Source organism: Strix uralensis, chromosome 23, assembly GCF_047716275.1.
Source record: "Strix uralensis isolate ZFMK-TIS-50842 chromosome 23, bStrUra1, whole genome shotgun sequence".
Classification (NCBI taxonomy): Eukaryota; Metazoa; Chordata; class Aves; order Strigiformes; family Strigidae; genus Strix; species Strix uralensis.
The window spans coordinates 4,082,984-4,107,391 of record NC_133994.1 but is presented as its reverse complement, the minus strand read 5'-3'; the positions used below and the strand labels follow the sequence as shown (position 1 = coordinate 4,107,391).

Sequence of the window (24,408 nt, the reverse complement as noted above, 5' to 3'; positions counted from 1 at the left end):
ATGGGGAACATCACTTGTGTTCCTCAGGCACCTGGGAGGCTCAGAGGCTCCTTCCGAAGAAAGCCTTCGCTGAAGAAAGAGTAAGTACTCTTGGCTTTTCCTCTGGGCTGCTTTGCAAGTGGTCCCGGCTTCCCCGCCGGCTTTCGCCCGGGCGATGCGCTGGGCCGGGCAGAACTGGGCTGGCAGCGGAGCCCCGCTCGGGAAACCCGGGAGTTATTTACGAGCTCAGCAGAATCGGGCTTTTGCAGGGTTTCACAGGGTGCTGGGCGCTGCCAGACGCGATCAGGTCGCCACAAGTGCCTGGGAAGGAATTTTAGGGCTTTGCCGGTGGGGTATCCCAGCGACACTGCCCCCAGGAGAAACGTGATTTCTTTCATTTCACTTTGAAAATCAAAACCACCCCCCACGAGACAGGCAGGGCAAGGTGCAGAATGCCTGACGCTCCTTGTTTTCACTTGCCATTTTTTTTTTTTTTTTTAAATTCACGATGCCCAGAGTGGCGGTGCTGTGTCGTGAAAAAACAACATCCACACTCCTCTTAGAGAGAAAGCCCCAAATCCCAACACTCTGCCTATAGAATTTGACCTGCGTTTGTAACCCTAAAGGAAGGCACGACAGAAAATGTCTGTGAAATCCTCCGGGGACTTTGGTGCTGGGCTGGCCAGGGCTGCAGTCAGGTACCACAGCGCTGGATGGCTGCCCCAAAATAGAGCCCACCAAGGAGTGCAGAGCAAGATTCCCTTTCCCCCCAACCTGTGCTCCCATCAGCACGGTGACAGTGTTGCTGCCGGTACCTACACACGCACAAAGCAGAGCCCTCCCCATCCCGAGCGCTCTGGGCTCTGTCAGGAACCAGGGTGATTCCTCACGAACCTGCCGGCCCCACCTGCGTTGGGTTCACTGTACGTGATGGGCTTTGAGACAAACCCCGTAAACTCTGCTAGGCTGAGGGGTTTCTGGTCAGGAGGAGACACTGAAACTGTCCCCTTGGTCCCCTGTGCCGCCATAAATTGGGAGGAAACCTGTAGGAGTCTGTGGAGCTACTGTGGGATAAAAAAGAGGGGATCGGTTGGGGAATTTGGTCCCTGGAGGGCTGACATCAGGTAGCTGGAGCGGAGCAGCCAAGCCCCAGAGCACCTCCTGTCCCCGCTGAGTCCTGGCTTCCCACGCTCATGGCTTTCCGTGGAGATAAGCCTGGTTTCTGCTGAACTAAACCCTGCAGTCTGGTTGCAAGAGAGAGTGACTGCTGGGAAGTCCCCACAAAACAGTCCCAGTGCTGCTTAAACGGCATCGGTGACTGGTCGTTAATGGTGTGCATGCCAGGAGAAGCTGGGGGCCTTGCTGGGAGTGGAAGGAAAGAGAGAGGAAAACCACAAAGACAGAAATAAAACCTGTTTGTGAATATCTGTTGGTGTATGTGTACATACACATCTCCACTCCAGGGGCTTTGGAAGAGTTGTCAGGACGGGATTTGGGCTCTGTATTTTGCAATGGAACATCTGGTCCCTCCGCTGATTTGGAGCCACAGATGAGCCTAGCTGATCGTTTGGTTATGCAAAGATGCGTTAAAAAGCAAAGAAACACCAACAAGTGCAGCACAAACCCCACTACAATTCTCCCAGGCTGTTTATCAGCCCTTTGCTGGGCTGGGATGATTAGAAAGCCCGTGACAAATTGCTTACTTAGCTTTCTGGCTTCCTTATTTCTGGGCAGAATTCACAATGCATCAGCCTAGATCTGTGTTTGCATGTGTGTTTTGGTTTTTTTCTCCCCTCTGTAGACAAAATGGCAAGAAAAAACTGCCCAGCTTTTTTGGTATAGAAGGAGGGCAGGAGAGAGATACGACCACAGACAAAATCCTGCAGTATATTCCAGGAAAGGCAAGTACAAACACATCCAACCCCTCTCCCCACTGCTCCCAGAGATTATTCCCACCCATCCCAAGGACAGCGCTGTGTGTAAGAGGGATGAAGGGGCTGAATCTGGGGGTAGCAGCAGGTCTGTCTCAAGGAGATGGTGGTCACCTCTGCAGCCCAGGAAGGGATGAGCCCTGTGCCCTTCACAGCAGCAGAGTGAGCTGCTCCAGGGTCCCCATGCAGGTGTTGAGGGGACCTGCCCTCAGCCAAAATGGGTGACGGGGTGGGAGGGTTGTGCTGAGAGCAAAGCAAGCAGCGTGGTGAGAATACCTCACACACCCCTTTGCTCTTGGTTCTCTTGTTTCTGGGCAGCCTGTGAAGGAAGGGAAAATTAGAGCGAGCATTCAAAGGTAGGATGATTCATTCCCACGCTGGAATGAGACGGAGCAGGCAGCGTATTAGCAATAAGCCTTGGGAAGGTAATCAGGAAGGGCAGGTCTGTCCCAGGCACGTACCAGCCTTGTGGCCATATGGCCCGTTTCCCAGCGCTGCTCAGGGAAAGCAGAGGTGAAATGATGAACCCCAGGATGTTTGCTGGGTCCCTTGGGGTGGGCCAGGGATGTGGACCAAGCTCTGGGGCCTGTGCATGCATCTCCCCCGCTGCGTGGCAAGTAGGCTACGTGCGTGGGGGGAAACTGAGGCAGGGACTCACAGCTAGGCAGAGGTAATTTCAGAGAAGATCAGCAGCAGGACATTATCTCTTGGGTTTCAAGCTGCTAGTTAGGTTTACTTCACTGGTGATGAGGTGCTGGTGAAGGGCTTGGTGTATTGCAGGACCCAGTTCTGAGCAGTCTTGCTTATGTACTTCGGGTTGCTGCAGAGATTCAAACATCTGCTCCCCCCAGGCAGGGACCCTGCAGTCCCTTTCCATTCAACTGCTCCCAGGTTGGCCTTTTCCAACCCAAAGGACCTTTGCTTTTCCTCACGTGAGCCTGAGAGGGAGCAGGACTGGGATCCTACTCCTGGCTTGTGAGGTGGCTGTGGGTAAGCACCGTCCTCTCTTGTGGGGCACATGTCCTGAGCTGTACAGGTGGGAAGCACAGCAGAACTGGGGCTGTTTCACAGTCCTGCCCGTTATTTGTGAATGAGGGTAATGGGCACGCGGGTTCCCTGCAGGACTCAGCTGCTGTCCAGAAAGGTTGGGCAGCACTTGCTGGGACCAGGTCCCAGATGGATCCTGGATACTTCCCCTGGGGAAGCAGGGAGAGCTGTCCTCATAGCGGATCCTGGCTAACAAATACTGCAAGCTGACAGAAGGTCACCAAGAGATTATTCATTCCCGAGCACAAGAGTGTGGGATCTCTTCAGGGAAGGAAGGAGGGTGGAGCAGTTGTTTAGATGTTACCCTCGCCTGGGGCAGATGGGATTCAAACTCCCTGCTCAGCCACAAGCTTCTTGTGTGGCCTGGAGGAGGCCTTGGCTTAGTCCCTTTCCCACTCCCTTCTTTTCAGGAGAAACACCTCTGAGAGTGGGAGGTGACCAGCTGCTGCGGGGCCAGGTTAGAGAGGAGCCGTCAGCTTGGGACTCCTCCGATGCAATCTCAGAGGAGATGGGGTCGCCCAACCTCTGGCCATGGCAGGCAGTTTGGGACTGGGGCAAGTGACATCCCTGAAAACCAGCCCCCTCTGGACCATGCCACGGGCAGCTGGCACACAAAGCCAGCGCCTTTTGCTCCCACCAGCCTTCAGCCCTGTTTCCCACACTTCCCAGTTACCACTTCTGTGAAGCCTAAGCAAAAGTGAGGGGGGAGGATGTGCCAGAAGAGCGGTGCTTCTCGTTTGCCTCTTTTATCATTAAACAGCAGCTTTTGGAGCCCCAGGGCACCAACCTTGCAAGGCTGAGCCTTTCCTGCTGCCAGGGTTAGTGATTCAGCTGGGAGTCACTGGGGTCTGCAGGGGCTGAGGCAGGTTAATTATTAACTTGCTCTACCTGTAGGATGAGGCATCCGGACAGAGGGAGAGAGCAAGAAAACATGTCAGGGCACTTGCACTGCCGGAGACCTGCTGCTTTGCCAAACCCTGAGAGAAACCAGGTTTCCAGTGTTCTGCACTGCCTCAAAGCCAGCGGGATAGCTGAGCTAACGGAACGGTGCTAATCAGGATGGGGCTGGGGAAGGAGAGTGCTTCCCCCCAGCACAACCCAGCCAGGGGAGTGAAGAGCTGCCTGGGGAGGCTTTCAGGGGGATGATAAGTGCTAGTTCCCTTTCATTTTGGCTGCACACTGAGGCATCCCCACGGTTTCAGGGGGTGCGTGGGCCAGGGAGATGAGCGATGCGGTGGAGGAGGCTGAGACAGGTCCCCGACTCTCACAGGACATCGTGGGGTTCCCAGTGCTGCTTTTTGGGGGATGGCCATGCTGGTGGCTGTAAACCTGTCTCAGAGAGGGCAGGGATGCAGCTGTGGGTCTGAGCCCAGAGACATCTGAGATTCAGCAGGAGCTGTTTTCTCCAGAGCTTGGGTTTGGGCAAGTCCTCGGCATCCTGGGAAACTGCTGTTGTACCTAAGCAGATGATCAGGAGTTGATGGGAAGCACCATCAACCTTACAAATGGTTTTTGTTCTGAGTGAGAAAGCCTGAGCCAGCACTAGTCAACCAGCTTCTCCAAGCGGGGGACAAAGAAACCATGGAAATCACAGAGGGACAAAACAGAGGAGCTCATGCCCAGGCTCCCTCTGTGGCCAGGGCAGGATGGTGTCTGATGCCACCTCTGTGCCACCCAGTGTAAGTGGCCTCACAGAGGAAACCACAAAATTGGAGGTGGGAGCTGTGGCCGCTTTGTCTGCCCGTGCCACCTGCCAGCCCGCTCGGCCATGCCATTGCGTGTGTACACAGGATTCATTTGGGGTTTAACGGTGGCACTCCAGTGAAGGACGTAAAATTGCCAGACAAAAACAGGAGAGACCTGCCCGGTAGAAAAAAAAAAAAAAAAAAGGACCTGAACAGTCCCACTTCTTCCTGCGAAACCGCAATACCTGATCATGTGTGATAAGGCTGCTGGGGCTGGAAAGGGTGGTGTGGCACGGGCAGCCAGGGCCTGCTGCGTGGGAGCCTGCAGCTGAAAGGGCAGCAGGAGATTTCAGTGATGTGATCCTGTTTTGTCCATGGTCTTGGAGATGCCCACATCCTTAGCTGCTAAATCTAGCTGTCTTCTCAGTCTTGCTTCAAACCCTTGCAACCTGGGGTTGCTAGATGCTTCTCTGAGAGAAGGAGGTATTCCCTTAAATTTGTTTCTTGCCCCGTGAACAGTGGCAGTGGAAGGTCTCCCTTTCCCTCCGGACCCCGGGAGGATTTCTGTGGAAGCTGGTGGGTCAGCTGAGCTCTTTGCCAAAACTTCTGCTGGATTCCCATCTCCCAGGTTGCTTTTACTTCTTGGGGCCTAATTATTCCTGGAGAATTTGTCTGCCACGTTCCAGGCACCAGCATCGCCCAGGCAGCTGGTAGCTAGCATTGCTGCTTATCGCTGTGTCCGTAATTTCATTATTTTATCCTCTCCCCTGTCCCTGTTGCTGGTTGCTGCCCTTATCCGAGCAGTGTTTTGTTATTGCTGCCCCAGCTGTCAGGTGATCAGTTGCTCTTTGTTCTGACAGCGGCTTGTAGCACAAATGTAATCTTTTCCTACGCTTAATTGCCTCTCAGTGAGAGCATTAATTGGCAGCCAGCAGGTTCCCACCTCCAGGGGAGGACCTGGGTGCGTGTTCATGGGTTCTGCGTGGAGCCAGCTGGAAAAGCTGGAGGGAGACTTTGAGCAGAGAAGGGGTTAACTTGTGTCCTAAAAAGAGTTACCTAAACTCAGTGAGGCCCTGGAAAGAACCCTGAGCTTTACAGCTGAAAAGGTCCAGGCAGCATTAGGTTTCTGTTACTGGTTCACCAGGTCCCCCCCTGGGCTGAGCACGGCCGATGTCCCTGGCATGGTTAGAAGCGGGGTTCATCGCGTGCCGGAGGGGTGAGTCATGGGGGCCCCAGCAAGACGGATCTGGTTAGCTCTGCTGGCTCTTCATTTATCACGGGGCTCGCGCAGCTGTCTCCTTGGCACGGCGCACGGGGAGCGGGCACCCGCGGGCCGGACAGGTTGGGTGATGGGGAAGCTCTGGCTGCTTGGAAGCCGCTGGCTGTGCGGGGTGACGGGCTGTCACTCGATCCCCGCTGAGCCCCGGCAGCCTGCTCATTCCTGGAAATGCTGTTTGGAGAGAAGCGTGTGAGCCCCGGGGAGCCACATGCCACCACTCCACCCTGCCTCCCAGCTCCACCCAGGAACTGCAGGTGCCAGTGCTCAGAGGGGTTCCCACCAAGGTGGCCTCGCAGCCTGGTGACCAAGCAGCAGGGCAGACCTTCTGTCTCCCGCCTACCTTTCTCTTTTGCTTGGGAACGAACACCCAGAGTCTGTGATGTGTCTAACAAAGCTGACATTTAACACTCAGATACGCAAGTGGGGTGTAGACCTGGGGGCAAGCAGTGGTGTCCGTGGCCTCGCAGGGATACGGCCTTTCCCTTCTCCTGAAGGGAATCAACCAACCCCCAGAAATAAAAACATTCTTCTGAAAGAAACTGCAGGGAGAGCTTTTCATCCCTGGGATTTATGCAGTATCCAGTCAGTGCAAGAGCAGCCCCGGGCTGTGAGCAGTGGAGTGCCATCGGGGTGTGGGTTTGTGCCATTGCACAGAGGGAAGAATTTCCATATAACCAGAATGCAGGAAATAAGGGAACCCCCCAGCCCTGAGTGCTATCTCCCTCTCAGGGCAGCCCTTGCTCTCCCGCAGTGCTTGCTGGCTTCCCTTAGCTATTTTGCACTGACAACGAGCATCTTCACGACTTGGTGCCTTGCAGCTGCTTTTATGGCTGTGGGACTCTGCCTCAAAATTGTCTGGGCACCTGAAATACCTAGACCCCACCTAGAGAAACTGAGGGATCTGAGCTGATGGGAGAGCTGAGGAATCCAGGTGGAAGTAGAGTGAAGAAAACCTTTCCACTAACCCCAAAGGAAGGCGAGCTGTGCTTGCTTAGCCTTGATCCGTCCTTCCAGTGAGTTTGATTAGGATGGCAGGAGGTCACCTACGGAGTTGGGAGACCCTAAATGTAGGATGTGCTTCTGCACCCCCTCTTTCCCAACCCAGAAAACCTCCCGTTAGGTCAGTATCTCCACCGGCCTAGGGAGGACAGTCTCCCAGCAGTAACCGAACCCCAGCTCCACGCTGGCATGGAGACCTGACAACAAACAGCCCGGCCAGGGCCCCTCTGGGAAGGTGTTCTGGGAATGTCTCTTCCAGACATCAGGCCTCCACCTCCCACTGCCTCTGATTTGTTTTTCCTGAATCCTTGGTACAGAGTATTCAGAACCAAGAAAACCAGAAGGAAAACTTGGACCAGAGGTTCCCCAGCCTGTTCAAGAAAGGACGAAGGAAAACAGTTGTCAGAAATCTGGGCAAAATGATCTATTACTCCAAGGTCAAGTTTAAGTTCCAGCACTGCCAGGTAAGCTGCGGCACCTGTTTGTGGGCATTTCTCTTCCCAGGCATGGTGTGACCCTGGAGGACTGGGAAGTAAAGTGCAATTCTGGGAAATGTGGCTCACAGAGATTTCCTCAGGCTACTGCGTGGCCCGGGGACTTCTGCTGCCACGCGTGCATGGGTACTGGCTGGCACCCACCAGCTCCCATCCCCGCGGGGACCTGGGCCGTGTTTCTGTGCTCAGCTGCTGGGCTGGCAGTAGATCCACCAGCAGAGATGTGGTGGTGGCCCTTGGCTAAGTGACCGCTGGCTTTTCTGTGTGCAGATCAGTCTGAGATGCAGAAAGAAGCTGGGAGGAGGGAGTCCTGAGATAAACCCCAAAACGTGTCTTTTCTGCAGGAGGTGAATGACTGCTTCTTGGAGCTGTTTCAGTCTTACCTGTACTTCCAGTCTGTGGGCTCCAACGGACTCACCTACCAGGTAGGGCATCTCCTGGAGACACCAGGGCAAGCTGGGCAGTATGGCCAAGCTGGGGGCACTGGGCAGACGGGGCGGGTCAGGGCAGGGGCTCTGCCCCTGGGGCTGCCACTGGCCTCCTCTAGGTGATCTCAGCAAGTCCCTTCCCGTGGATGCAGAGCTCCTGGGGGAAGAGAGCATTTCTTCCTAAGGCCCATACCCAGCCAACCTCAGTTCCACCTGGGTCCTTGGCCCTGTCTGTGGGCAGAATAAAAGGACCCCATAGAGGAGGGAGAGGGGCTTGTGCAGGGCTGGCAGGCAGGAGCAGGGATGGGAGGCGTTCAGGCTACCTGGACACATCTTTGCGTAGAGTCTTGGTGAGGGTCAGAGCTCCTATTGCTCAAGATCCCACTGGCCTCGGTGCCAGAGGTGGCCTTGGCCCTGGGTTCTGAACCAGGGGGGTGGTTCTTCATCTGCCGGGCAGAGAGAGAGGCATGTGGGAGGGGGTGGAAAGAAAAAAAACAAGGGCAGCCTTGGGGAGCTATCCTGGCAAACCATTCATCAATCTTTTAACCTGATGATGCTGGTGAATTACAAACAATAGGCTGTTTTGCACATGCAGCCAAAAAATCACAACCGAACAAACAGGAAGCCCTGAATGTGCTCTCCCTCCACATGAATGAGTAACTAAAACTGAGCAGGGCTGTTTTGTAGATGTTTGTAAAATTTGTTCCTTTTAGAAATGATTTATTGTCTTCTAGGTGACTTGAGGTTAATGCGATATGCCAAGACAATCTCTCAAGTCATCCAGCAAGCCAGCCTTCAGCTGGAAAGACACATGTCAGAATACCAACGATATTACAAAATCTCCCATCTCCTTTATAAACAGCTCCTTAGTTTATTAATTCTAGAGGAATTAAAAAGGAATTAATGTGCCGGTACTGGCCCCTAGACATTACAGCAGTTAGCATCTTTTACAATCCCAGTTTAGAAAGCCCAAGACAGGGAATGCAAGCTTGTTATCCATTCCTGTGCTCATTATAGTGGGACTCTGAGGAACTGGAGTACAGAAACCGGACAGCTCAGTTTTGCTTTATGGTCACTTCCATCTTCTGGCCTTCTTGTGTTAGACCAACACTGTTTTGCTGAGGTTTCTCTTAAAACTGAAAGACTTGGAGGACAAAGAAAGTGTTTGTGCCAGCATAGGAGAGGATTGCTGCAGTACTGGCCCCACGGAGCCCAGGGAGCTGCTGAGCCTCCTTCCTCCGGGGAATGTGCTGGATCGCAGTCCCAAATGTTTCCCCTCAGAGCAATGTTTTGCAGTCTGACAGTGAGCCACAGCAGCCTGCTGGTGCTGAGTCTGGACTTCCAGTCTCCTACAGCAAAGGGATGTTAATTGCAGAACCTGCCTGCAGGCTGCCCCCCAAAATAATGGTGTGTTCTTATGCAGGGACTGCTGCCTTTAAAAGAGCTGAATGTGTGTGAAATTGAGCATGGGAAGAGCACGGGGCAGGAGGATCACGCTTTCCGCATTGCAGGTTGGTGCCTCTTTGTTTGCTTTGAACAGAGAACAGAGGGTGTATGAATCACGACTGTCTCTGCTCTTTGTCCTGCTCTGACCTAGTCCCAGAGAAGAACCACATTTTGGAAAGAGGTTGCAGAGAGCTGAAGCTCTTCCTCCCACTATTTGCATCTTTTCCTCCAAGGCTTCTCTGCTCCAAAACACCTGGACAGTGATGCCCGGAGCTGCAGGGAAGGGACTGGATAGGGAGCGTGGAGGAAGGATGGTCCTGTGCTCCAGCTGGTCAGTCCTCAGGACACATGGTGACAGTTCCCACCTCTGCCCAATCATTTGCTCTTTGTGCACCACATTTGAACAAAGGAATGGAGCACCTCCCCTGTGAGGACAGGCTGAGAGAGTTGGGGGGGTTCAGCTGGAGAAGAGAAGGCTCCAGGGAGACCTTAGAGCGGCCTCCCAGGACTGAAAGGGGCTACAGGAAAGGTGGGAGGGACTCTTGATCAGGGAGGGAGGGATAGGATGAGGGGGAATGGTTTTAAACTGAAAGAGGGTAGATTTAGATTAGATGTAAGGAAGAAATTCCTCCCTGTGAGGGTGGTGAGGCCCTGGCACAGGTTGCCCAGAGAAGCTGTGGCTGCCCCCTCCCTGGAAGGGTTCAAGGCCAGGTTGGACGGGGCTTTGGGCAACCAGGGCTAGTGGAAGGTGTCCCTGCCTGTGGCAGGGGGGTTGGAACTAGATGGTGTTTAAGGTCCTTTCCAACCAAAACCATTCTACAAATAAAACTCCTTCTCCCATTCTCCTGTAAACCCCGAGGCCAGGGAGGGACTGCGAGCAGGCACGCGTACAGCCGTCTGCGTGCTGATGTGTGGCGCTGCTCGAGCACACAGGACGGGCAACAGTGCCGAGAGCTGAGTTGCCGCTACCAATAATGCCGGGCTGGTGCTATCAGGACCCGATGTCACTTCCCCAGCTTTTCCCTCACCAGCACTCCTGCCTCCACAAGCTTTTTCAATTTTTCTCAGAGTGATCCTGCTTTATAAAAGTTTTCCTGGGATAACAACCTGTCTGCAGCTTGGCTGGAGGCTTCTTTGGGCTTAGTCACTGCTGAATTACAGCAGACGCAAGCCCCCAAGAGTAGTAGTTAAAGCATGAAGTGCACAGAAGTAAGTAAATAACCCAGTAACGATACAGAGCCAAGAAAGTTCATTTGTGTCCTAGGCCCACTGTCTGTGTACTCTGGTGTCCTCTGTTAGAGAGAAAGTTATACAATGGCCACTCAAACCCCAGAATTACATAAATTACAAAAAGGAGCTGGTACAAACAACCCATTAATTTTAAGGACTGATGAGTTGTGGTCTTGTTACACTGCACTAGGCAGGGCTCTCCAACCCTTTTGGAGAGTCTGTAAAGTGAAGGAAAACTTCTCCCAGGCATAACCTGTCAGGGGCGTCTGCACTGGGGTGGGTGGACTTGTTCTGCTTGTATTAGAACACGCAGGAGTGTGGCTGGGTGGAAAATTGCCTCGAGCTTTGTTGGGTTTGTGTCCTCCTTAGGGAAAGAGCAAGCGAAAGCCTTTCTGACGGAGAGTGCTGTATATATCAGAAAGCACTGACACAAAGAAACCAGGGAGGTAGCAATATTTAGGATTGCTGGGAGATCAGTGGAGCAGTTTTATTTTTCTGCTAGAGGGGGAGAAATCAAGGCACGGAGGGGATAAGAGCCTTGACTGTGGCCCCACACAGGGTCAGGGTGAAGGTCTTTTGTCTCATGACTCTGAGACACGTCCATCGTCTTGTGAAATCCGGTGCTGTCAGTAGTTCCCCATCAACTGCCCTTTCTAGCATGGTTCAGTACATGAGAAGATGCCGCCACGATTCCTGGGAATGTAGAGGTGGAGCGTGAGAGGGAAGCCCGGCAGTGAGCAGAGCCGTCCCGTGGTGCAGTGGCACAGAGAAAGTGGACGGCGGGTGGCCGTCACCTTGGCTTTGCGGTCCATCTCTTGCACAGCCTCTGATGCTGATGAAGTTGTTGAGCACCTGGAGTTACCTCTGCCTCACCTGCAAGTGCTGCAGCTTTTTAGTGTCTCCAGACAGAGAGATTTGGGTGGGAATAAACTGCTGCTCCTCCGGGAAGGGGCTTCCTTGCTTCTAATGTTCCTCTGGAAGCATTCACAAGGAAAGAGGAAGGACAGGGCAGAAGAAAAGAGCACGCGGGCTGGCACAGGTTACTCAGCATGGCTGTGTCATGGCTCTGCCACAAACGTGCCCTTGGGGCTGAGGGAAATGGCAGCCACTGAATTAGCAGCAGCCTTTGAGGCTCTGCTTCACAGCCTCCCCAGCAGCTCCTTGCACGAGCTTCAGGCATGTCTCAGGCTTCAGGCTTAGGAAGGAGTTTCTCTTCTCATTTTCTCTTCCTTTGGGGCCCTGTTTAGACGTGGCAAGGTGAACAGCCCTCAGGCTACGTCTGGGAGGCTGGCCTTGGAAGAGGTGGCAGAGCAAGCAGTGCCATGTTAAGGGTCATGCCCTAGCAGCAAAATTCCTGCTTTTTGTATAAGGGCCTGGATGCCCAGAGAAGTATTGAGAGCTGCCAGAACATCTGGATAACGCTAGCACCTTCCTAGCAACTCTGTAAAGTAGGGAATCACTTTATGTCCATTGCAAAGGCAGGGAAATCAAGGCAAGAGGAGACAAGAGAACTCCTGAGCCGCAGTGGTATGTAGACACTGGGATGCCTGGCAATGCTCGACACCTAATTACTGCAGTGGGTCTGAACGGGGTGACTTATGGAAGATCACTCAGGGAGTCTCTGCCTCAGTCTCCCCACCTTTACTTTGTATTAGTGCATTTCCTGACAGAGGTGTTTCAAAGTCTTAATTAACTGTTGTTCATAAATAATGCAGGAATTATGGGATGAAAGACTCCACGGAAGGGCAAAGTACCATGCTTATCCAGTGCACTTGCTTATCTAAATACTTCCAGGTCCTGCAAAGCCAGATCTTACTGAGCATGCACCAAGTATGGTTTAATATGAGATCACTGGTAAATTATTAATCATAACATACATTCTGCAGCCTGCCAGAAATTATTATTAACGTCACTGGGTTATGTCTGTAGTGAGTAGCAGAGGGCGTGTGAGACTTTTTTGCTCATGCTACTAAGCAAATTATAGCTGGAAACATTAAAGTCAACAAGATATAGGGCTGTTCCTCCCTTCAAGAGTATGTCTGAGAGCAGCTTCAGCTTGTCTGGCACAGATTATGTTTGGTGAAGCAATAAATAGTGTCAGAAAACTACCAATGTTCTCCATATTGAGTGCTAAAGTGAAACTAAGAAATAGCATGAAACTTTTGCGTTGAGGCAGGCTGTCTGCAGCAGCACAGTGTGATAGTCTCTGCCCGCAGAGATGCTTCTCATAAACTGTTGGGGACTTTCAAAGCTGAAATCTGTTGATTTCAGGCTTGATTTTTGTACTGTCTTTGATTTTTGTTCTTGGCCTGGTTTTGGACTGAAAAGTGCCTGGTGGTCAGAGGTAGATGTGCCTGCTCTGAGGCAACATGCTCAAGGTAGTGGCAGGAAGGGCTGGAGCATGATGTCAACAGAGCAACGCACTCACAGGCATCCCGTGGTGTGATGGGCTGAGCGTAACAGCTCTGCCCAGCCGATTACTTATTGATGCTGCAACTGGTGCCCTTATCTGCTCAGCTCATCTTGTGTCTCGCATACCTAGGTCCTCTGCTGAATCCCCTTATCGTGTTCTGCCCCACTGAGTCAGAGCTGAAGCAGTGGCTTTATCACCTGGAGAAACAGATCCAGCTAAATGGAGGAAGCCTTGGCTTGCCCTTCCTCTCTCAGGTTAGTGTCTCGGGATGGTGAGGTGGGCTCAGAGCTGAATGACCGGGGAAGCTGGGAGGTTGGGTGGATGCTGCACTGCTCCTGCTGTGTTCAGTGTGAAGGATAATCTCTGCAGCCAGCCTCTCACCCGTTTGGGCCACACTTCTAGGCGCTGACCTAACACCTTCCTCCTCCAGAATCCTGAGTGCCCCATGGGGTCTGAGCACCTCCTCCGGGCTGGGGAGCTCGAACAGAGGGCTGGGGGTGGAAGGGGAGAGGGGGTCTGGGTCCACTTCCAAATGCTCCTTGCTGTGCTTGCTGCTCTTTCAAAATGTTGGAAGGAGGTGGGGGGGTTAACTCCCGGCCTAACCCCCTTTTTCCGGACCAGCTGCTTGAGTGCTTCGGTGACACCAGTCAGGGAGCTGCCCCTCTGACATGGTGCACGGGGGTTTTGGTGCCACTTGTACCACTTCCAGCTGCACATGGTCTGTAATTCAGCCCTTCTGATGTGTGGCAACTGCCCCTCACCACCAGCAGCACGTGCCAGCCTTGCCAGAATGCTAGCCTAGGCCAGGGCAGCAGTGTGGCAAGGGCTTGTGTGGCCGTTAGAGCTGGTCCTGGGCAATACTCCTCATGGCCCTCGCTTCCTTTAATTATTCCACCGCCCCTAAAATAACCATGATATGCTTATTACATGTGCTTGACAGACTTGGTCTTGCTTGGGAACCCCTCTGCCTGCAGAGGAACCGTGTATTTGTGCTCAGACAGTTGTATTTCTGTGCAAGCAGCGCCAGAGTGAGTGTGGGATTTCAGTCTGAATGGCAACCCCAAAGGTGCTGAGACCTGACAACAGCTTGCTGCATTTCTGCTGTGTGTCTCTGTGCACACAGCTTCTAATTCTGGAGGTTGCCTTTTGTGCAGTCTCCTGGTACAGAAAGAAAAGCTTTGCAAGAGGGCCTGGCAGGGTGTGTGTGCTGAAAGGGGGATGTGCAACCCAGAGTGCCACCTCCACAGCCTCTGAAGAGTCAGAGGTTTGGGCCTGGTACAGAGGAATTCTCACCCAGTTGGATGCTTGTGCAATTATCCAGAGTTTACAAAACATTTGGAGGAGGAGACTGGAAAACAGGACCGGATTCAAGAGACCTGTCTTCTCTTCCAGTCTCTGTGGGGTGTTTTACTTCCCTCCCTGTCTTGTGAAAGAGAGGTATTCTCCTTTGAAAGGCGATGTACAGATCATGCCAGGTACCAAGAATGATTATTCCGTCCCAGCTGGAAAACTGGCTCCTGCCCAGATTTATTTACCCTTTCCTGCTTCTGACACCTGAAAAGTGTCCTGAGATGGGCTGTGCACTAGGTAAACTCTTAGGGGAGGACATGTCTGCCATGCTTCTCAGTTCTGCTCCTGTCCCTAGAACGACTGGAAGCAGAGCTCCGTGGGGAAGGAGGAGCTGCGGTGGTCTGTGCAGAACATGCCTGTCCAGGAGTGGAGAGGGACCCAGCGGGAATCTCTAGGCGATGTCCTCTGTGTTTCCAAAGTGAAGCTTCAGCATCTGCCTTTCCAGGTAGGATACATCTCTGGGGAGCAGCGTTCTGCCAGCGTGACTCAGAAAAGGCACTGGATGGAGTGAGTAGCGCAGAGTCCTGCTGCCACTCATCCAGCGGGTCCCTCGAAGGTCATTTTACCTACATCCTGGTAAATGGAAGAAGGTTTGTTACTGCTTCTGTGGCCCAGCAGCGGTGCTTGGGGACAGCACGTGCATAAGCATTCGCAGGACAGACCTGGCAGCTGGAGCTGGCAGGAGTCTCCCGTGGAGCCCTGTCGCTCGGCTGCTTCCAGAGCTCTTGCCTCAGGCTGCTGCTGTCAGAGAGACAAAGTAAAGGGCTCTGTGGATCTGAGCCCTGTGCACAGGGAACCCTCTTCCTCTTTATTTTCCAAGGAGCAGCATGACCGGCTGTTGGTGCTTTACCCATCCACACTGGTGATAGTATCTGAAGAGCGCAACAGCCTCTGTTTTAAGGTAAGTTCATTTTGGAGCACCTTCCTGCTCTCTCTCACCCATCCACAGTGGCTATTTCAGCACTTCTTTGGCTTCTTGCTCCCCTCCACCTGGGTTCCCTTGTGCTCCTCGAGTTGGCAAGGGCTTGCCCTCCACACTGCTCCCTTGCCAGCTGGCAGGTGAGCAGGCAGAGGGATGTTGCAAGCTATCTTCCCATGAGAAACACCTTGCCCTCCTACAAAAGCCCAGGGGGAAAGGAGCTGGCTGCCAAGGAATCTGAGTCTCTGGGAGGAGGGAGGTTGGCATGTCTCTGTGGTTATGCTGGCAGAGAGCCTGGCTTGGCTTGCTTGAGACCAGGAGCTGGAACAGCCCCAGAGAGTGCCCCTGCGAGGGCTTTCCTTCCCAGGCCCCGCTCTGTGGGACCACTTGGAAGCAAGTAGCATCCAGGCAGCACGTCTGATGCGTGTGGGGAAGGGCAAAGGCAGTTAATTAGCTGGCGGGCAGAGAGGAGAGGCGTTTGCTGCTCTTTCCCTCTGTGGAAGAAGGGCCCTGAGCAATGTCTGGGCACGCCAGCGGAAGGGCCAGCAAGGACGTGGAGGCCTGAGTGCTCCAGGGGATGTCAGACACGCTTCTCTAGTCCACTGGTGTGTCTTTGCGTGTAGGAGCAATGCCGGGAGCCTCAGCACAGATGGGTAGCAGCACTGTGGGCCCTGGGAGCTGCATTTGCGTTGCCTGCAGTCTGAATGGCCCTTAAACTTGATTGCCAACATCCATCTTAGACATCACTGCAATGGCTATTAAACAGCCCTGTGCTTTCTGGCCCTGTTTTCCCGTGCTAGAACAAATGTGCCAAAAAGAGTCTGAACTGTGTGTGAACCTGCACGTGCAGCACCACCGGCTCACGGTGGAGCAGAGCTGAGCTGCCCCCACAGAGGAGCAGCATCTTTCTTAGTCACTGAGAGACAAACCAGTGTCAAGGAAACCCTGCAGAGATTGAGGGCTTGTGAAATTCAGTGTGAACAAACTGGGGTCCTTCTTCACATGATTTCACCGTGTCTGCATCAGGCCCCAAGCCATGCAGGCTGCTTTTAATTCAAAGGCTACCCTTGGGAAGACCTGCATAGAGCACCTCCCTGGCCAGAGGAGATGGCTGTGCCTGCAAGGGGAAGGGGTCTGAGGAGGGATGTATGCCAGTCAGAGCTCTCCTCCATCCCCAGTGCAACAGGGAAGGTGTTTTCCAGCAGCTGGTGGCTTGTGGGACACACCTCAGACGGGGTTTGTTTTCGGGAACACGCTGTTTGCAGCTCCTGGGAATGGGGCACCCGTCAGGGGGCCTTGGGCTGGGCTCTCCGATTAACTCATCGCTTTTGAAACCTTAAACCAGATTTGTCTGCCCTGTCCGTGCAATGTTCCCTTCCCACGGTGCCTGAGCGTTGGTCCCTGGGCGTCTCGCTCGCTGGGGTAATGGCAGGGCTCGGTGCAGCTGATGCAGGCAGGAGGTGATTCACCAGCCTGTGACACTGCAGTGGGAACCTGATTTTCCACAGGCATGTCAGGGCACAGGAGCCTTCTCCCAGGGCTTCTGCAAATTAACTTCCCTTCCCTGCGAGCAGACGCTGAGCCCTACAATTTGTGTGTGAAGGAATAGCCCGGCCCTTTTGTTCTTCAGTTTCATACAAACCACAGGAGCTGCCACTGCCAAGTTTGTGTGTGGGACAGGGAAGGGGAAGGCAGGGGCTGAGCCTGCCGGGATGGGGCTCACCCAAAGCACCAGGCTCTGGCTCACCGCTGGTGGGAAAAGGCCCTGGGCGAGGCATAAATCAGCAAGGGGGGAGCTGCTGGGCTGGCGGCAGGTTCACACCGTGCCCAGGGAGGGCTGGAGGGGCTCTCTGCGGCCCATGTGGGTGTTATTTGGGGATGCCCAGGTGGGGCTGTAGCCCCCCTGGTGTTTCAGCCCCCTCGCACAAACAGAAAGCTGTTGCCTTAGGGGGGATGGAGCACTGGGCGGCTGGGGGAAGCCCTACGCAGTCATCCTCGGGGGCAGGATGTGTCCTCATCCTCGGAGCACTGAGGAGCTGCAGGAGCAGGCGGCACTGGCCCCCTCCACACGCAGCCTTGCAGCACCTGCGCCAGCTGAAGCGTCAAAGTCCATTCCTTACAGCAAAAGGGGGAAAATGAGTCACAGAGCATTGCATGAGCTTTCCCTCCCAATGTCGGCCTCCCTGTGCTGCTCGGCCCATAAATCACTTCTGGTGCAGGAGAAATACCACAGCAGCCTGTGTGTGCCCACAGGCTATTGCAGAGAGGCAGCTGGCCCGCAAACCACCGGCGCCCGGCTGAGCTCCACGTTTCCCTTGTGGGGCTGGTGCAGCTTTGCAGTGAGGGCATGATGAGGGGTTTCTGCTAGACACCTTATTTTGCAGCCCGTGAGCTTAGCCAAATGAATCCTGACTTGACTTCACCTTTTGAGAGGCCCTTTGGCTAAATGGCAGGGCTTTGCTCCTGCTTTCTGTGCTTCCTCCACTGCCGGGCAGGGGGGAGAGCGGTGTGAGGTGGGAACTTCGTTTCCTGAGCACGCCCCAGAGCCTGTGTTTGCCATCCTGGCCAGGAGCTGCTCCCAGAGCCATTGCCACCAGCTGCCCCTGCCTAGTGCTTTGTGCCCAGAGACACGGTTAGGGTGACATCCAGCTGAGGTGAAAGGGGCTTAAGGAACAAAGAAACTGTGTGTCACTTGGTTTCCCCCTTCTCAGAGAAAGAGAGAGATGAGTAAAGAGAAAGAAGTAAAGCGACGAGCTCATCTGCGAGATGGCTGCAGTGCAAAATCTGCTTCAGCTGCTCTCCCAGGACTGTTCTTACTTCATTTTTGTAAGGAAAATTCAGCTTGGGGAGCCCCAAATTAAAAAGCAGACCTAGATCCTATTTCAGTGTTGACAAACAGTTGGCCCTTCTGCCAGGTTGCCCGTCACAGAGAATTAAACTGTCAGCGGTGACACTTAAAGGACATCGGGCAGCAGAGCAGAAGAGGTCTGGATACTGCCTGTTCCTGTTCGCCCCACAGAGCTCACGGGAGAGCTGGGCGTGGCAGAGACCAGTGCCCCTGGCAGATGTGGGGATGGCCAAGGGACTCCGGGTGGTGGCAGAGAGGACAGTGGTGGATGTGCATGTAAAGGTGCTATTGCACTTAAGGACAATAGCACATGGTATCTTCGAACTCCAGTTTTTCCAGAAACAGGCCACTTTAGCATCTCTGCTTCAGCTCCCTGCTAACAGGAGCATAGACACAGTGCCTGCCAGGGGCAAACCCCACTCCCATCATGGGAGTGGCATCCACAACTGTGCCATACAGCACAAGAGCTCACGTTTCACCAGCTAGCATTTAAAGGGCTCAACCCTGTCTTTGTAAGGCTTTGCAGGGTATGGATTGGGGGGATTCCTGTTTGCAGGCTGGAAGTCCCAAGCCAGCAACTAAAACCTCATTCAGGACCATATTTGAAAAATTTTCTGGAGAAGTCGGCCATTAAACTATGGGAAACTGTTGAAAACAGAACTAGAAGGGAAGGAGTGTTTTTCCAAGCTCAGATCTCGTGGGGGACTTTGTAAGAACAAAGCTTAGAGAAATGGCTCGTGCAGTCACGCTGGCTTCCGAGGCTTTGTTCCTGCGATAAGGCTGGTGGTGGGGCAGAGAGCTGTGAGCGGGAAGGGACGAGGCTGAGTCAATCTGCTGGAGACAGAGTTCTCCAACGTGCCTGTGCCCCACACCTGTGAGAGTATAGAGGTACCCAAGTCCTCACCCCGCTCAGCAGCAGCTTGGGTGCCTCTCATCCCCTGCAGACCTGGCCTAGGTGATTTAGGCTCTGAGCTTCTTCCCCGAGGGGATTGCAAGCACCCCACTGCCGACCCTGCACTGGGGGCTCCCCTCCTCGTGCTCCCAGCTAAGCTGGCAAAACTGTGATAAGCTCCTAAAGCCTTTGATGGCAAAGCCCCTATGGAAGCGGAGTTTTGCTGGCCAGGAGCTGCAGGGGCGGCCACGTTGTCCTCCCCACTCTGCTTGCCTGCCCGACGGCACGGGCTGTGAGCTGCGCTCAGCCGTGCTGTCCTAAGCCTGCTTCTCTCTCCGACAGGGCGAGCTGCCACTCAACGCCATCCAAGTGCTTTTTGAAGAAAATGAGAAAACCTCCTTTTTAATAGAAGGTGCGTGTCCGGCATGCCGAGGGGTGTGCTGGCAGCAGCCACGGAGGTCTCTGGGTCGGGCTTTGCTAAGCTGCTGTGGCCGTCTTCCTCGCTTCTGTCAGCACCCAAGCTTTGTGAACTGAACTGCTTGGAAATCTTGGACCGTCTGTGCCCTGGCAGGGAGAGGCTGTGAGCCAGCAGCAGCGCTTGCACCGGGGCTGTGCTGGTCACAGCACGGTGGCACAGGTTCCTCCTCATTTTGGTCTGGGCTGTGACTGCCCCTATCCTACATTCAGCCGGGTGCAAATGGTCAGCACCGAAGGCAGAGCATTCCCGTTGTCCCTGAAGGGTCTCCAGATCCCGGGGGAACGTGGGGAGGGATGGAGCAAGGGCATTCCCACGGGTTTCTGAAGGAAGCGACACGGACCGTTGAGCAAACCCAGTAACAGCAGCGAGCGGTGTTTTTACAGGCCGACTAATCAATTCGATCCGGGTGATCTGCCGCAGCTATGACGATTACCAGGAGTGGCTCTACTGTCTCAAAACAGCCCAGTTTCGAAACGCTGACTCCTCCCTCTCTGGATCAGAGAGTTTCTCGGGATCAAAGCTGCCACACCCCGGCCAGGTAAGAGATGTTGTGGGTTTGCATGGTACTCAAGCGATATCTCCCAGGACTTCGTCTGTCCTATCTCTGGCCACGTGTGTGTACTCTTGTGACACAACAGCCTTAGCTTCAAGTCCCCTGCTTGAAGGCTGTCATGAAGTTGCTGATCCCTGCAAATTATTTTGAAGCCCTACATTACATTATAGAGGCATCTATTATATTAAATTCCTTTAAAAGCAGACCCCTGGCCACAGACCGTCACAGTGTTGTGCAGTGAGGACATTAACAGGCTCTTGCAAGGGAAGGGAGACCCACCCTGCCAGCACTGCAGCCGGGATGGTGTCAGGCTGCCTGAGCACCCTTCTCCCCGCTGCAAGCCCTCCTCATTCGCCCCAGTCGCCCTTCCCAGCTGGACTCAGCCACCCTCTCAGCCCTGGAGGCAGCTCTTTGGTGTGTGGTCACCGAGGGCTGGGCTGGGCTGACCCAGCGATGCTCAGGTGGGAGATGGGGCTGGGGGGGGGATGTGCCTGCGGCCACACAGAGGGCTGTGCCTACGTGCTGTTCTTCTCCCCCATTTAGTTTGCCGGCAGTGGGAGAGGGTCCCTCACTTCTGATGGCCGTACAAACTCCTGGGCGTCGGGCGGGAGAGTGGCCACCTTAACACACCTCTCCCAGAACAGCGGCTCTCTCCCCGATGGACAGTCCTTCGTGCTGATGCCTGAAAGCAGGGTGCTCGAAGACCCCCTCTCCCCTGGCTATTCCCAGCCTCTCCATGTAAGTGAACCCCCCAAAAGCCTGGGACACATGTGGGGACAGACAGTGCCTTTGAGCAGAGCAGTCTGTCCAGGTGCTGGGATGGGCTGAGCTCGGGTGGTCGGTGTTTGCTGTGAGGCGTAGCAAATCCATCGCTGGAGCCTGTATTTGTCCTGGCTCAGCTTTGTCATTGCTGATAAGGGAAAAGTCTGCCCAAGAGTCCCACCCCAATACTCCCCTCTGCATAAGGATTGGTGGCACGGATTGCAAAAGGGCAAACGGGACTGCTCAAAGGTCAGGAAACCCCAAAGTAAAAGCCTGCGGGGTGGGTGGAGGTGATGGGCTGGGCAGGCCTTTGTTCTGACCCTGGGCAGCATTCGTACGTCCCGGGGCGTGTCGGTGCGTGGGGCAGGACCGTGCCGACGCAGGAGCGCGGTGCGATGCCGGCGGGCAGGTCTGTGTACCCGGGGCTGGCCGGAGCAGAGCCAGCTCCAGGGTCTGTCTTCTCATTTCAGTGCCTGGCACAGGCCAACTGGCCAAGCACGGGGCTGCCAGCGCAGGACTTGCGGAGGGGGGGCAGCGCCAGAAAGTCCAAAGGCAAATGTGGGCCTTGTGGCCAGCAGCTGCCCAGCCAGGATGCGGAGAGAACCATCTGCGGCCTCATTCCTGAAAACCCCAACGGCGAGCTCCTGTCCTCGGTGTACAACGAGCCGTACTCCGCACACGGCTCACAGCATCACCCTGCAGCTCCCCCGCCACACCTGGACCTGAGCAATGTAAGGGGGCTGCTCTCCTGAGGGGTCGAACCGCAGAGGAACTGGGGCACGGTTCACGTTTTCCTTACAGTGCTACTTGCAGGTGCTCTAGGGCAGGTGGGAAACCCATTTCCATTGGAAAATGGCCCATGGGAGGGTGAGGATAAACCCAGCAAATGGAGCAGCACCGTGTCCTGGAGCCCTGGGATGCTGGGCACTAATTCCTGAGGCAACATGAGCACCGGTGCTCTGCAAGTAGGAGTGTTATTACTTCATAGGACACAGCCTCTTCTTGTGAGGGCTTTCCAGCATGTGTCCATCACTGATGTAGTGTGTGATGCCACATTTCCCTCCCCTCAGCCCCAGTGAGTGTGCATTACGCCCAGGGAAGTCCCCTTGTTAGCACAGACGGCTTCAGTCGGGAGTCATCGCCGCCATCCCCCACAGCTGAGCTGCATCTGGGACTTGAATTTCAGGGAGATTCCCCACTCCAATCCCTCCTGGGGATAAATTGCAAGTAGGGAACAGTATGTCATGTTCCTGTTTCAATTGTGCCTTTTAGCTGAACAGATGGAGCTTGGTGGGAAGTCAACCCTCGACAGCTTCCAGCTCCCTGGAGAAGCCGGCCGTGCCCCGCTCCCCCTTGTACGCTGACCCGTATACGCCCAGCTCCCCCAGCGCCCGCAGCCTGGCAGGCTCCGGCTTCCTGGAAGAGGTACCCTGAGCCTTCCCTGCTTGTAGCCCTGACTCAGCACACAGGCTTTTGGCTCCAGAAATCGTGCCTCGGGCCATTTCTTTTCCTGCTGTCTGCCTGAGCCTGAGCGGGATGTGGAAACGCAAGGACTGCATTTCGGGGTGGGGCAGGGCACAGCATAGTTCTCTGTTTTTTCAAGCCAGGACAGAGTCAGAGGGGAACAGGTTTCCCCTGTCTTATCACTGGATGCCAGTGTCACAATAATCCCAGGAAGAGCCAGAAACCACAAAGCAAAGGCAGAGACTGAGATGTGATCCAGTCTACAGAAACTAGAGATGAGTCAGACACAGACACCACTATATCCATCCCCAGAAATTCCAGCTGGGATAACTGAGTGCCTATTAAAGGCTACATTTCTAGTTTTGCACAGCTCTTGGGAAAAGACTATTTCTGGGTCCGTAGCTGGCATCCCCCCATACTGCTGAAGCCCTCCCTTCCCTCGGAGGGTTCTCTCTGACTGCTCTCTGTCCTTCCACATTCCCTGAGCTGCCAGGAGGTTTCATCCTGCTACATTCACATCTGGCCAACTTCCACTACCTCATTGTGAGGGACCCACGGCCATTCTTCCTTTCCCATCTAAGGCCTTCAAGATTGGAATGTAGTAGAATTTGCAAGCTAGGCAGAAAATCTTGGTTTGCCTAAGTCTGTTCACAGCAGGGCTGGCTCACAGGTGGGAAGCAGCAGGACAGTGTTCGCCAACTCTCCATAGCAGGTATCAAATCTGGAGTTTGTTTTGGTTAAGTTCCTGCAGTGTCATGGACAGACGGGTTCAGCACAGGTGAACGGATGCCCAGCCATCCCGGTAGCCCAGCATCTCTCTCTGCAGAAGAGGAACTGCCAGCCCCTGGCCAGCAGCCACTGCAGAGAGGTGCCCATGGCTCCGAGTTACAGCCCCCCGGGCACCTCATGCCGTCTCCAGCTGCGGCCTCTTTCTGATGCTTCTTATCTTGAAGAGGTGAGTTTCTAAATGCAATCCTAGTGCTCCACACTCTGCAGGCTGCAGGGGAGTAGATGGGGGTGCAAAGGGGCAAGCTTGCTTTTCTCCAGGCTGGAAGAGTGGTGGGTCACTGCAGGGCTCTGAGCCCTTTGCTGTGTGATGGGGTGTGTCTCGGGGAGCAGGGATGGGGGAACCAACAGAAGGTTGGTTCCTGGTGTGCGGTATCCCAGGACTGCAGTGCCAAGTCATCTTCATCAGAGCGTCTCTTTCTTCTCAGGTCTCTTCTCTGCAAGAGGAACATCTGGGCCCTTCATTGCAGCCACCAGGTGAGACTCTTGGGAGGCTGCTTGGGTGTTGCAGCCCACCCCACCTCACTGGAGTCTGTCTCCACGAACGTCATCCAAAGCAGGGCTGAGAGGGAGCGTGGGGACTCGTGCATGCCCTTCCTCCCTCCTGCTTCCCCGTGGTGGGCCCGAGTCTGTCACCTGCCCCTTGCCTGTGTCTGTCTGGTGGAGGCAGTTGCCCACTGGCCACCCGTCACACGTGGGGGCTCATCATTTGTTCTGTGGCACACTTGCAGCTTCCACCGCTTTGCCCAGATCTAGTTGCATCTGGGCCACGATTTTGCTGACCCTCCTGTGTGCTGGCAAAGGAGACAGCAGCCGCTGGGTTGCTCATGAGCTCTCTGAGTGCCTTGGTCTGGTTTTTTTTTTGCAGATGGGAGTGTCAGCACTTACGACCTTCCCGAGGCCAGCTGCCCGCTCCGCGACTCCACAGCTTACCATGACTACGCCGAGCTCCAGAGCTTCCAGAGCGACTTCAGCTATGACAACCTGTGGGAAGCTGAGGCGAAGGAGCCAGGCACCCTGCACGCCTCCCCAGCACCCAGCCAGCAGTTTTACCAGGCCTGAGGGAAGGCCCCCATAGCCGGGCACAGAAAAGCCCCCCAGGCTCTTTTCTCACTGGGCTTCCCTCCAGGGTGAGGAGCCTGGAGCATACAAAGCAAAGAGAAGGGCCCTGCTCTTCAAAAGGCTGGTTCCCATGTCCTGGCAGGTCCAGAGTTCAAACTTCTCCCCTAAATCTGAGGATGGGGACAAAGCACAAAAGCAACAGCCTCTGCGGACCTGGAGGAGCAGCGTGTGTGCCGTGTCAAGGAGTGCGCTCTGCCGCTGCCCCGGCTCGGGGAACCCTGGCTAGGGAACAGCATTGCCCCCCTGAAAATAAAAGGAAGAACAAAAGACTGGTCAGGCTCCCTCAGATAAAAGGGACTGGGT

At 54.6% G+C, this 24,408-nt stretch overlaps 1 protein-coding gene across 1 annotated transcript; it reads left to right on the top strand.

Annotated features, from left to right (window-relative positions):
- On the top strand, window positions 1-24,090 carry PLEKHN1 (pleckstrin homology domain containing N1). The gene is made up of 15 exons (XM_074892990.1): window positions 1-80; window positions 1,781-1,880; window positions 7,238-7,384; window positions 7,759-7,839; window positions 9,266-9,353; window positions 13,061-13,185; window positions 14,577-14,726; window positions 15,102-15,182; window positions 19,283-19,352; window positions 19,802-19,956; window positions 20,515-20,709; window positions 21,204-21,464; window positions 22,940-23,152; window positions 23,412-23,460; window positions 23,852-24,090. Exons 1-15 carry the CDS (start codon window positions 1-3, stop codon window positions 24,043-24,045), a joined length of 1,989 nt encoding a protein of 662 aa, XP_074749091.1. The 3' UTR covers window positions 24,046-24,090.
- Window positions 24,091-24,408: the final 318 nt, after the last annotated feature.